The sequence below is a fragment of the Eulemur rufifrons genome, chromosome 25 (assembly GCF_041146395.1).
Source record: "Eulemur rufifrons isolate Redbay chromosome 25, OSU_ERuf_1, whole genome shotgun sequence".
In the NCBI taxonomy this organism is placed as follows: Eukaryota; Metazoa; Chordata; class Mammalia; order Primates; family Lemuridae; genus Eulemur; species Eulemur rufifrons.
In genome coordinates this window covers 8,981,599-8,995,083 of record NC_091007.1, presented here as the reverse complement: position 1 = coordinate 8,995,083, position 13,485 = coordinate 8,981,599, and the positions used below count along the sequence as shown (strand labels likewise).

General features: G+C 41.5%; 1 protein-coding gene across 7 annotated transcripts in view; it reads left to right on the top strand.

Annotated features, from left to right (window-relative positions):
• The window catches only part of BEND7 (BEN domain containing 7), a 73,263-nt gene that overhangs the window by 26,944 nt on the left and 32,834 nt on the right, over positions 1-13,485 (top strand). For all 7 annotated transcript variants that reach the window (XM_069458732.1, XM_069458729.1, XM_069458728.1 and 4 more), the window contains 2 exons: positions 145-267; positions 3,500-3,765. In XM_069458732.1, coding sequence (XP_069314833.1) covers positions 145-267; positions 3,500-3,765 — 389 coding nt within the window. The remainder of the gene's footprint in view (positions 1-144; positions 268-3,499; positions 3,766-13,485) is intronic.

Below are 13,485 nucleotides of genomic sequence, written 5' to 3'. Positions count from 1 at the left end.
TTTCCTTAGGCACAGCTTCATCGTAATTGCACATGCTTCAAAATCCTGTCAAGACACTGTCTTTTTTTTTCCCCCTCTTTATACTTTTTTTTTTTTTTTTTTTTTGGTTGTTTGGAGTATGTCATTCTTTTCTTCCGTGCTCAGGAGAACTTCCAGTGGTGAATTCATCAGTTGGATCAAACTGCTGCACTTGTAACTGCCAGTCAACGCTGCAGGCCATTCTCCAAGAACTCAAGACCATGAGGAAATTAATGCAAATTCAAGCAGGTACAAGGATCAGGCCTCAGAACGAGTCCTTTGAGTTTTAATGCATATCTGACGTCTTCAGTTGGGATGTTCGTTGTGCTTTTATTATAGTGTTATTCCCACCTTGCTGTCTTGCTCTGCCTCTTCAAGTATCCATTCTCTTAGCTTTTCCTATAACCCATTTTTCCTTTAGCAAGTCAAACAGATTTTTTATTGATACTACTACAACTCATGTACTTACATGCAGGTACTCAGTATACTTCATCCCGTGATCTTCTGGCACTTCACAAATGCCAGTTAATTAAATTTGGGAACAATGACACGTGGAGGAGTCCTTTAGGAAGCCCCGGCCTTCACTGCTGAAGATGTTCAGGGACCTAAGCAGACGGGAAATGCTGAGCCCCAGGCTCCGCTTGGGGCTCTCTCCCCATCCAGGTTACAGAAGCTCAGAGATGCCTCCCATTCTGTCTTCTTGGTTTACGTGACTCCCCTTGTGTTCTCGCTACCAGTAGGCGAGTTGGACAGAAGAGCAGTGAGCTTGCAGTTTGGGATTGGACACCCAGGGTCTCTTCTTATAGCTGTGGGACTTCTCTGAGCCTCCAATTTCTCATCTGTAAATTGAGTATTCATATCTAACTCAGGAAGTTGTTTTCAAAAGAGAACGAGATAGTAAGTGTAGACAAACTTCGTAAGGCTTCATGCAAACGTGAGCTATTTCAGTAGTGTTGCCTAAAGACCTTGGAACGTTCCGTGGAAGTCGGAAGTCTAGGCCTTCATTATAGCGACTATTTTCTAATCTTCACAATGGGGGGGAAACAGTTTTTCTGTGACAGGTACAAGAAATAATAAATCATTTCATTAAGGCTTCCATTCTGTCAGGGGAAGCTGCTCTTTGATCTCAGTGTCAGGCAGGAAAGGTGACCGCACAGCGTGGCAGGCCTGGCTTTCCCACCTGTTATTGTGATGGGATCCAGGAAGATCATCATGCAGGAACTGTTCTGGTGCCATTCAGTGAATTCTAGTAAAATTTTAATATTCAGCGATGTGATTTTGATATAGAAAGCTTCATACTTAAATGTGTCAGTCACCCAAGATCACATTGAAGTAACTTTCTGAAAAGCAGCAGCTTTTTAAGTACTGAATTTGGTTTTATCCCAAGGAAACAATAAGCGTTTTGCTCAAGTCAGTAAGCGCTGGACTCACTTGTTCCTCCACGATAACCTGTGTTCTTATAACCCGGCAAAGGTGAACATCTCCTAAATAAGGAGCTCAGAAGAAAAGGTTACTTTATTATACATGGATTCTTTTCTCAGAGGAAGAATGTTTTAGCACTTAAGGAAATATGCATATGAAATTGTAATGATTTATTTTGTCACCTAAGCTCCTTACTCCTGAAATGGCAAACTACAAATCGCAACCATTTAAATCCCTGACTGAAGCCCTTTTAGAATCTATTAAGTAAATGCCACTTTGTCACCATGTTTTCTTTTCTGAACCTTTGCAGATTAGGGAGGTAAATGATTCCAAAGCTGTGGGCTGGCAGAAAGGATAAACCGAATAAATTGCTCTCCTTTAATTTTCTTAAACTTAAAAAATTTGTGTCTTGCGGGCAGATTTACTTAAGGTTTATTGCCTAAAGACTTAGATTTAAATTACATTTCGAAAGTTTCACCTTTATTTTAAGAAGACAAGGAATACAATCCAGCGTTAAGATCCGGATGCCAGAGGCCAGGGCCATGTCTAGATTTACAAAAGGAGAAGAAAAACTTAAGACAGTCCCTGTGTTCTTGAAACCAAAAAACATTTTCACTTTTAATTTAGAATCATGAGGCTTAGAGGGGCCTTTGGCCTAGATCGTCACGATCATTGCTTCGTGGACCCTTTAACTCTGGGGACGCAGACAGGGAGAAGCTCTCAGCTCTGGCTGCACCGTGCTGAGGCCCTGGCCCCAGCCCTGGAGATGCCGGTTCCCTTCCTCTGGGCTGGAGCTAAGGAGCTAAGGCATCAGAGGGTTTTTTTAAGCTCCAGCGTGATTCTGATGTGCAGCCAAGGTGAAGAGCCAGGGCCCCAGGCAAATTACTGGTTTAAAACCTTCTCTGTGTTCTTATGTAGTGCAGCCATGTTTGTCCCTAGTACTGATGACTCGATTTCCAGTCTGCAGCCAGAAACATAAGGATCAAAAGTGTAAGTTTTCTTTATTTTCAGACTGATAGGAAGTAAGTAAAAGTGATCCATGTTTATGTGCATTTAAAGACCTTTAGTTTTCACTTGACTTATAGGTCCGTTCCTGTTAAAAAGCAGGTATGTCCTGTGGTCGTATTTAGGAAGCCGTATTAATACGTGAGGATTTAAATAATGATGCCCTAGCTTCCAGTCACGCTTTCCATCGGTGTTTTTAATGGTTACAAACATTACTTCTCAGAGTGCACCTGTGAAAACTGTATTTACCATCCTGGATTTAAATATATATTTAGTCTGAGTAACTTGATGCTTGTACTGCGCTTTTCATCTTTGGAACTCAGACTGTTTCTAGATCCTACTGATTTGCACAGAACGGTATTGTTTGTATTTTTCAACTGTGTAAAACTGAGGTCTAGAGAAGTGGTCTGATCTGAAAGCAGGTAGCAGGGTGCTCTGCAGATAGTTGTGTGGAATATTTGTTTGGTGAAAAAGGGGTTACTGGTCTCGACTAACTAACAGACTTTTCTCAGTGCTTACGGGTCCCTGTTACAGAATCCTTCCCAACTGCTTCTTTGAATCAGTCTTGACCAAATGATCACCATCTCGTCTTTGTCAGTCTTGGCACCTGTAGATTGTTAGCAGGCGATCAGTTTTACCCCAGATGACAGTAGGAATATTCCCGCAATGGGCCTACCAGAAAGCATGGACCTAAATTTAAATTCCCAAGTTCTCATTTATTTAAAAATGTCGCATGAGTGGAGTGACACTCAGTGTCTTCTCAGAGCTGGTCATCCTTCCCCCAAGTGGAACCCAGCAGCAGCGAGGCACCGTGATGATTCTCGGCATTTGGAGCAAAGTTTTGTCCTGGGTGTTTTTCTGCCTTTAGGACTTTAAAGTGCTCTGAGGCTGCGTGTGGAAGCCTTTAGGTCCCCTGGGAGATTTCTTTGGTGTGTTTCATCCTTGAGTGAGCCGCACTACAGTTTCGGTTCGTAGATCACAGAGATAGACCGGGGGTAACTTTCCCTAAGTTAGACACAAGTGCCTGTACCATATTTTTGTTTATTGTTCACAGTTGGAACTCAAAACAGACAACAACCCCCAATTTCCCTTATATGCTCCCAGCGAACTGCTGTCTCACGCAAGAGAAATAAAAAGAAAAAAGTTCCCCCAAAGACTGTTGAACCTCTTACTGTGAAACAGAAGCCCAGCGTGTCAGAAATGGAGAAGAAAACAGCTGTGGCCTCGGAGCAGTCCGGGCCCCAAGCAGCCGAGCGCGCCTCCACGGAGGACAGCCACGTTGTGGGGTTCGGCATCGTTCTGGGATCACCTTCCTCAGATGTAAGTTGATATTTTCTGGCTGCTGACTCTGATGTGATAAAACTTTCAGGAATTTTATAGTAGTGATACATTTTCCCCTTGACTAGTTCTGCCCAAGACAACGAGAGAAACTTGCAGAATACACGTGGGAAAGAGAAAAAGACAACTAGTAATAATCTCCTTGCCTAGAATTTTCTTCTCTGAAAATTTTATGCCTTATGTATTTAAACATGTTTCCATTCTTTATCGGTGAAAAAAGAAGGGTGGTGGCATAAATAATCTGCTCACTAATTTCCTTTACATTTTTAATTTTGAAGTGGCAGTTTTCAATTTCCTTAGTGTAGAGAACTAAAAGAATATAATTAAATCCTTTGTAGATGGGCATAAATGAACAGACCCATGCAGATAAGGTCATACCTTTCTGGAAACACAAACTAATAATAAAAAAGGAGCAGTTGTGCTAATTCCATTTTAGAGATGCAAGCCACACTGCTAATTAGGTGGCAGTGCCATGCCATTTACTCTGTGTAATGATAGGTTAACGCTCTGCAAAGGTTTTTCTATTTTAATACCGTAGCTAGAACATTGTTGCAGTCCTGGATGTTGGATGACATCTGAGATAACCATCTGACTTGCTCTTTTATATTCACAGGACCATAAACGAATTTCTTTAATAATGTGCTCTATTTGCAGTTGCATTCTCTGTTCACGATAGCTTTATCGAAGTGCATTTATGTCGTGAACCCCAACTTGCTGGGAGAGGTCTTAAAATAAACAAGAATGAGTGATCTATTATTATCAGATTGCATAGGATGGGAACCCTGGGGAGAACTCCCACAGGCCTGTACAGGATTGGAGTTTGGCCCTACCTTTCAAACTTTAAGTAAGAAACGAATTGCTATTTTTTTTAAAAAAAAAAAAAAGTGCTCCTTTTCAAATTGTGGGAAGACAGTTTGCTAGCAAATATCCACATTGACTATTTAATAACGGGAGATGACAAAAATAATCATTTTGTGACTTTTTTTAGATTAGAAAATGATTTGAACTTTTATCCAATCCTTGGTGTAAAGGGATATTTTTCAAATCTATGAACACATGCTGCAACTGTTAAGAAGTTCTTCTAGACTCAAAATTTAATTTAAAAAAAGCCATTAATGATGATAATGTTCTACCCTGGACCAGTCAGCTCATTTATCTTGTTGTGATTGCAACTAAGGCTGTGGTTCAAACCCCAAGTAGATCACAGATTTAGAAACAGGTAAATTATACCACAACACAACACATTCAGTCCCAAGTAGTTTCCATCATAGTTTTATATTTTCCTTAAATTTTTGGGGCATTTTTTTCTATAGGCATTGATATATCGGGAGCAATAATTTAAGTTGTATAAATCATCTCCCAGATGGTTGATCGAATGCTAATAACTGAACCTTCTCCCTTTTTTATTTTTAAGCTCCAGATGTACTTCAGAGATAAATTGAGGAAGATCTAATAAAGGCTTTATGTACAATAACGAAATAGAAGAGAGTAGAATTTTTATTATCTTAACCAATACCAGTATTATAATTTTATTTATATATTATATAAAAATAGTTTACTTTTTGTTCATGATTTTTGTTAACAAAAGCTATTAAATTTGAGAAAGCACATTCGGAACTGTCTTGAAAACTCAGGAGAATAACATGCTTCTAAAGAAAAACAGAGAGTCTGTATGGATATTATCTTTTCATTGTCCAGCAGACACCCTGTGTGATTCATGTCTCCGACAGAAACTGTAACTGCTCCTAGAGAACATGGCACAAGTCCCAGCGTCAGACGAGGAGATGCTGTCTGTGGGTGGCGCTCACGGCCACTGTGAGGCTGACCCACGCAGCCCAGGGCGAGGGCGGGGGTGGGGACTGACGCCTGCAGGCGAAGGGACCACTGATGCCAGGGCATCCCAATGTAGGTGTCCTCCAGTCTTTTATTATTTCTTAGCCATGAATCTTTTGAAGTTTGGTAAAGTCCAGAGGAGAAAACAGCAAACCGATCATAATCTTATAGGAATTTATCTATAAAACAGGTTGGAGAAAATATAAGCAGATGGCAATTGTTTATTCGAAGATGGGCCCTGAGACGTCCCCATATCGGGAGAGTCAGATCTAAAGTCCTAAGGTTGGGCAAGTGGTCCAGTGTTGCTGGAAGAGCTGTGTGGGTGGGGCCACAGGGTGAAGCCCCGGGAATCACCGCCAGGCCTTCAGGGCACAAGGGAGCCTTGCAGGTCCCCAGTGGAGGAGGAACCTGCCCGTGCTTTAGCATGGTGGCCGGAACAGCACTGTGGCTGACAGACAGAGCAGGAGGACAAGTGTGGTCTACCAGGCAAGAGGTCAGGAGGGTGTGGGCAGGAGCCGTGAGTCTGGAGACTCTAGCAGCAAGAAAAGCCACTCAGTGGGGACACGGTGACGGAGAAAATGAACCTCAGACTTCTGTCGGGGAAGGCTAGGTTGGTTACTCGCTGATACTGACGACTTCAGTTGAGATGGGGAGAGCAAGAACAGAGCAGGCATTCAGCTCTGGATCAGAAGGAAAAGTGAGTTTCAAATCCTGAACACATTTGTTAGACACCTCCAGCACAGGAGAAAGATTAGTGCTAGAAATGATGAAAAAACAACACAGAAAATCTATGCTTTATTGCTTTCGTAAATGTAAAAAATTTACTGTGAAATTTTTCAAAATTCACAATATATTAAGTTACTACTGTTTTTACTCTGTGACTCACAGTGTCACACAAATGCAAATGTATATATCCACGGCACAAACACAAACTTGAGAGCCCACGTGGGCTGTAGATCATTGCAGGTAGACCAGCACTTCTGCCTGCTAGCGATTAGCTCTACTCAAATGCAGAAAAACACTAAACTTGAATCAAAACTAACTGAAATGTCAGCACCTCTGAGTGTTGTGAGCATTGAATGATATCTAGTATGTAAGAAAATCCTATTGCAGTGCCTGGCACATAGAAGGTACTCAGCAAATATTATGTATTTCATCTGCAAATGACAAAGCATCTGCATTTGCATTAAGCACAATATACAAAATAAACTTACCAAACATCAAGTCTTGGACTTGGCTTTAATTGGAACCCCCTCTTCCATTTAACTGCCATTTACTTGTTCTTTCCTCGTTAGTCCTCTCCATGCCCACCCAGCTCCCCTCAAGGCTCTGCTGTGATTTGGATGATCCTTCTCTATAGCACATTCCATACTGTTTTGTAATGATTGACATGACTTCCTCTCCTTCCACTCCAGCTTCTCAAGAGCAGGGGCTATATGATAATAATATTATTATTCATGTGCCACCTTGTGCTAAATAACTGACCTCATTAATCCTTACTCTTTGAGGAATCACCGTCCCCATTTTACCAGTAGCCTGCACAATTCACAGAGCCAGGAAAGGTGGAGCCATCCTCCAGCCCAAGTCTGTGGTGCGGAGGACTTGTGGGTGCCCATTCTAGCGCAGTGCTCTGCATGGTGAACGCTCCCTAACTCTTCATGAGATGATTGTCACATGAAAGGAAACCGAAAGGTTCAACTGTGGCTGTTACTCTACTTTCTTGGAAGTTTCTTGGGGAGAAGTGAGTGGGTAAGGGAGTGGGTTTGAGATCTGGCTGCCTGGGTTGGAATCTCAGCTATGTGACCCTGAGCAAGTGAACTTGATTTCTCCTCACTCCCTTTCTCTCTGTAGAGCGGGGATATTAATAGTGTTTACCTCCTAGAGTTGGCCTGTTGGAAGAATTAAATGAAGTCATCCACATTCTAAGTAATCCACTTAGAACAGTGCCTGGCACATGTTAAGCACTCAATAAATATTGGTTCTTTCGTTAACCTTAGCAGCCCTACCCTACATACCTTTATGGGAACAAATATAAATATTTAAGATAAACTTATTTGCATGGATGAATGAACAAATACACGTGAACAAGCAGTTTTTTAAAAGGGCGTAGCCAGAAATGTTTCTCTTTTGGGGTAGGATTATTTGACCCTATTTAAATTAGCACATTCAATAAAATTCAAACCTAAATTATACAGAAGCAAACGCAGAAGGCCAAAACTAAATTTCACATTTAAATACAGTATTTAATTTTTTCTTCCTGGGTTCACAACCCCATACTCTACTAGTATTGAGACAAGACAGTTTCTTATAGTCACTGTTTTTCTAATGTTAGATATATTGATTTGTGGTTTTCAGGGCAGATATAATACGTAGCCTAACTTCGTTTGGTTCTTTCTTTTTGTTTGGCTTATTTATTGGCTTGGGTGACACATTCAGACCAGCTTTTAACAATATTTCAATAATATTTTTAACAATAGAAAATATTTTTCTATTTGTTGTAGTTAGTATGAATGTTCTCCAATAATCCTAGGTTACACCAATTTAAAAGTTTTTCAGAAGATAAATTTATGGATATTCATCAGCTTGAGATGATTTTGTTAATGTTTATTTTATATCATTCTTCTTAAAATAATTTAAAATGCACTGGTGCTTTCAACAGAAATAGTTTCCAAATTCAGAATCTGTTTTCTTAACACCTTCTTAGCTCAATAGGTAAAATGATCCACTAAGAACTAATCAAGTAAATCAGGCAAGCAGTTTTTTATTTATTCGTTGACATGTTGAAATTGAGGCAGTATATGCAAGAGAGTGTAAGTTCTAGCACAGGCTGCCTGGGTTCAAATCCTTTCTTTATCATGTATTAGCTGGATAATCTTAAAGAAGTGACTTAACCTCTCTGAGTCTTAGTTTTTATATCTGCAAATGGGGGATAATAATGGTAGCCACTTAATAGGGTAAAAATTAAATTAGAAAAATCCATGTAACGTATGTTAGTTAGCCTAGGGCCTGGAGTATAGGAAATAGCAAACAAATGTTAATTATATCACTGTTTTCCAGGGCATAATGAAATGAATGAAATAGTCCTTGTCCTTCAAGGAGCGCATGGAAGAAAATTCACAAACAGTAATTACAGCATCACAGGCGTGAGCTGTAGCCCAGGCAGTCATGTCACCTCCCTGCCCACAGGGCCAAGGACAGACCCTCAGGGTGGACATCTTCTCGGAGGAGCAATTTCCATGGAGTGAGGAAGAAGCTAGATTGTAGTGGCTAAACTCCTATATAGTCTACATTTTGGCTCAAATATTTTTAGCATAAATCAAGCCCTCGTCTTCAGAGTCATTAATTTATTACCTAAGAAAGGAAAAAGCTAAAAACATCTCTGAAAGACTGGAATGTCCCATTATGCAAGTGCATGAAAAACACTTTCAAGAGACCAAATTGTATTCTTGTCTAAAATTACATTCTTAGTTCTACCTAAATTCTGTCAAATAAAAAATCTGAAAAGGACTGGCTCCTTAATGACTTCTTACAATTTTTATCTAATCAACATTAAACATATATATGCCAGTACATGGGGTACACATACATTTTAACAGAACTTTTGGCCGAGCATTTTTTACCGCGTGTAGAGTGCCCACCTTACACCGTCAGCCTTAGTAGGACACACGGTGTAGCACACCGTGCTGTGGCCCCATCACCACTGGGGTTGTCCGCCCTGCTGTGTCCCGGGCCACCCAGTCTCGAGAGTTCTTGTGGCCTCCTGGCTCACTGGCCGTGTTCCCAGCACAGCATTTAATACATGGTAGCAGGAATTCTTGCTCAGTCCACCTGGAGCGGACCTGAATTACAGGAACAATTTTAGTTTCTCTCAGACAGAAGGAGATCACATGTTATGAGCAAAATAAAATTAATTATATGGAGGTTTTGTGTTTTTTAGAATTTCTTTTCATAGGCCAGGTGGGGTGGCTGACACCTGTAATTACTAGCACTTTGAGAGGCTGAGGTAGGAGGATCACTTGAGCCCAGGTGTTCAAGACCAGCCTAGGCAACATAGAAAGACCCCCCCCCCCAGCTCTACAAAAAAAATAGAAAAATTAGCCAAGCGTGGTGGTGTGCACCCATAGCCCCAGATATTCAGGAGGCTGAGGCAGGAGGATCCCTTGAGCCCAGGAGTTTGAGGCTGCAGTGAGTTATGCTTGTGCCTCTGTACTCCAGCTTGGGTGACAGAGTAAGACCCTGTCTCAAAAAAAATAAGTAAATAAAATTTCATAAGCTAAAGCACGTTTTCCTAGAAATATATCTAATATACTGCAAGATAAGTATAACACTAAATGAGGATAAAAGATCATATATACACCAGTGCGAATAGGAAGACTAAATCCACATCCTCTAAACATTCTTATAAATCTGTTATTGCTTTTCAGTCCAAAATCAGTTCATCTTATTCAGCAGGGTGTGTCTCTTCGTCTGTAGTTCCAGGTTTTGGCCCTGGGCCAGCCTTGCCCCTCAAATTGCCAAGTGACCTCGTGCAAACAACCTTGCGCATGTGCCCGTAACTGCAAACCACCTTGGGCATGCGCCTATAAATTCTACAGAACGCACAGAATTTGCAGACTATGATGTACAATTTATTAATCTGTAATTGAAAATCTGGGGCAAATGCCCAGTGTGAATATTCATTCACTTTTTACTCTTTGACTAATGACCCCATGTAGTTTTTTTTACATGTCTTACTGTAATTCCATATTGATAATACTTTACATAAAATAGCCTGTATCAGAAATAGTCCCTTGGTGATCAATTTGTACAATCTTAAAATCGTCTTCCTTTCTTTCCTTTGGATTATACAGGAGAGTCACATGATATGCCCACAGGGACTTGGGGGTGGGGTGGGGGAATCTTTTCATGTACCTGGTTAGGAGAGCCCCCACCCAAACTAGAGCTCAGCCCCAGCTGCTCCTAAGCAAAGGGAGACCACAGCTGAAGTGCAAAGAAGCCAACCATTAATGTTTGCAGGCCTGGATCCAGGGACATTTTCAAGAGTCATTATGACAATGTACAGTTTCTGCTGCCAGAACTTCACCCAGTGTAAGATGTCACACCACTGGACACTTGATACGTCGTCGTGCTAAGTGGCTGAGGTACCTAAAAGAGGCTCTTCTACATGAAAATCCAAATTTACAGTGGGGATTCAGACTCTTAAAATGATGTCATGAATTCTGCCCTAACTTTGGATGTCATTATTTAAAGATCGTAGTACCTTCCGTAATCAGTGGAATCTGTAAATTAATACATTAGCTGTCTGTCTTGGCCTGAGTCTCAAAGAGTGAATCTGTCAAGGGAGGTCTAGTTCTTAAAATGATACTCATTTGGACTAGTTTCTATCGTGAGTAAGCAGTAAGTTTAAACTACAGCCAGTCCACCAAGAGAAGAGAGTCAGTGATACAATTTAAGAGTTTTAGCCTGTTTTTAAACCCATGTGCTCCGTGAGGAGCAGGAAGGGGCAGAGCTCAGGCACCTGTGCCCTTGTCGCTGCTGCCACCGCCGCTGATCAGACTAACGACTCCTTTGTAAGGTGCTCACATGGCGGTGAGTTCCTGTTCCTCGATCTGGAAAGATCAGTCCAAAATAACAGTATTTGTGTGGCAGTAGGAAGTGGAACAGAAAGCATCTGCGTTGGCTGGAACCTCAGAGACCAGAAGGCTACCATAGAAAGTCCTTTGGCTCCACGGAGGAGTCGCAGCAGATGCCAGAAACGGCAACTATACCTGTCTCCTCAATGCCCCCTTGGAGGCCCTGTTGAGATGCTATTGCTATCCTATCCCCTCCTGAGCCCCCTGCCCCCTTACCCCATACCCGCTGCAGCCATGTCCTGCCTGGTGCAGTCACAGCCCTTGCTCTATACCTCTCCTGTAGCATATGTCACGGTCTACTTTGCAGGACAGGTATTTATGTGTATGTCTCACCTGCAGAGCCGGCCTTGAGACTCCTACACACAGAGGGTGCTAGTGAATAGGTATTGAATCAGTGATTAGTTTTTTCCAGGTAGCCTAACTCCTGGAGTTGGCACATGAACTGCTCTAGAAGACGTCAGTGTGCTGAGCCACGGCGTGGCAGACTTTCAAACCCACTTCCTTTATATAGGGCTAAAAGATCTCTGAATCAACACTTGTCATTTAGAATGAATTCTTGCATGGTGTTTTGTTTATTCTCACAAATATCCACTGGACACTATCTGGGGGGTTGGCACTGCAGATGCAAGACAGTCCCCATTCTGGTGAGGAACCCAAACTCACAGCTAAGTACATGCAGTGTGGAAAGTGTCACAAACACAGTTCATAGAAAACACCGTGAGTGCATGAAGACGGGAGTGGCTGGTTCTGCCTGGGGGCTTATTCAGGCCAGTGTTTCTCAAGTCCAAGTTCCACAGGAGAAATCAAAGGGGGTGTCTCATAGGTCAGGTGGCTGGGTTTTAAGCACGCGTTTAATGGCATCAGAATCAAACTGAAGGTTATATGAATAAGTTGGTGTCCTTCTCTTCCCGCTCTTGTAATTAAGAGCTTCTGTACGACTCTATACCCTCAAATAGCTGTGAGTAGCTGCTTCTAGAAGATAAACTTGGTTTTTTTTAATAGCTTTCAAATGATATAGGGGTGCTTAGCAAAAATCTGAGATCAGTTCATTTAGAACAAAAACTCTACATGCAGCCATAGGAGGTACAAAATAAAATTGTGGCTATAAATAAAACTTCATGTTAGATTATGATGGTAAAGTTCTCTTAATCCTAATATTTCTGCATTGAATCATTGAACAAATACTTATTGAGTGCCTGGTTTGTGCCACCTCTGTTCTAAGAAGTAGGGATAACAGCCTCCGGCTCCAGGCAGCCTCCTCTGCAGACCTGTGACCCGTGAGCAGCAAGATGCAGAAGTCAGAGAAAAAAATCTGTTGGCCCAGGGAGATGACTTTCTGGATAATCCAGTCAAAAATGCTAATTTGAAGGGGCCCAGACTCCTTCCTGTGTCATCCGAATAATTTAAGCCATGCTTCGAGCACTGTTTGCTCTGACCATAGTGTGCCAGACACGTGGAAAAGCAACAAAACAAAAACAAAAATAATCATTCCTGCTCTCCAAGAAAGAAAGTAATCCCAAATCCTCACATTTCTAATATGATTTAGAAAACCTAAAACGGTGCCAGGTTTGCAAAGTGATAAGTATGAGATCTGAGAATCAGCTTTGATAGTACATGTGACTTTTTTCCTGATAAAAGTTTACCGATTGCATCTCTTCATATAAAAGTTATTAACCAACCAATAATAAAGTTATTATTATTATAACCAACACTAAATTCATGAAATGACTTAGTAGCTTACATTATGACTAATGAACTATTATCTGTCCAACAAGAATTTATTGAGTGCCTACTATGTGCCAGCTCCTAGAGGTGGGTTCCAGGATCAGGAAGGGCTGCAATCTAATAAATAATTCTGATACAGTATATAATTAATTCAATATGTACATCTGTTAAGTCAACAGTGGGAACAGAGAGCGCATAGCCATCTCCATGGGGAGGAGCAAGTTCGGAAAGGCTTTGGAAAGGAAAGGAAAGGATGTAAGCTGGGTGGAAAGATGAAAAAGCAGGTTGGAAACATCCATGTGTGCTGATGGAGATGGCACTGTTGCTATCATATGGTAGAGTCCAAGTTGAAAGGCACCTTGTAGGTCTTTGGATCCTGTAACCGGGTCAGGAAGTCCCCGACAGGGAAGCAGTGTGACTAGTGCCCTGATTTTCCTCTCAAAAGTAGGGGTGGGGGTGGATTTAAACTGCCTGGGAACCTGCTCATCATATTTATATATTATGTATTAGT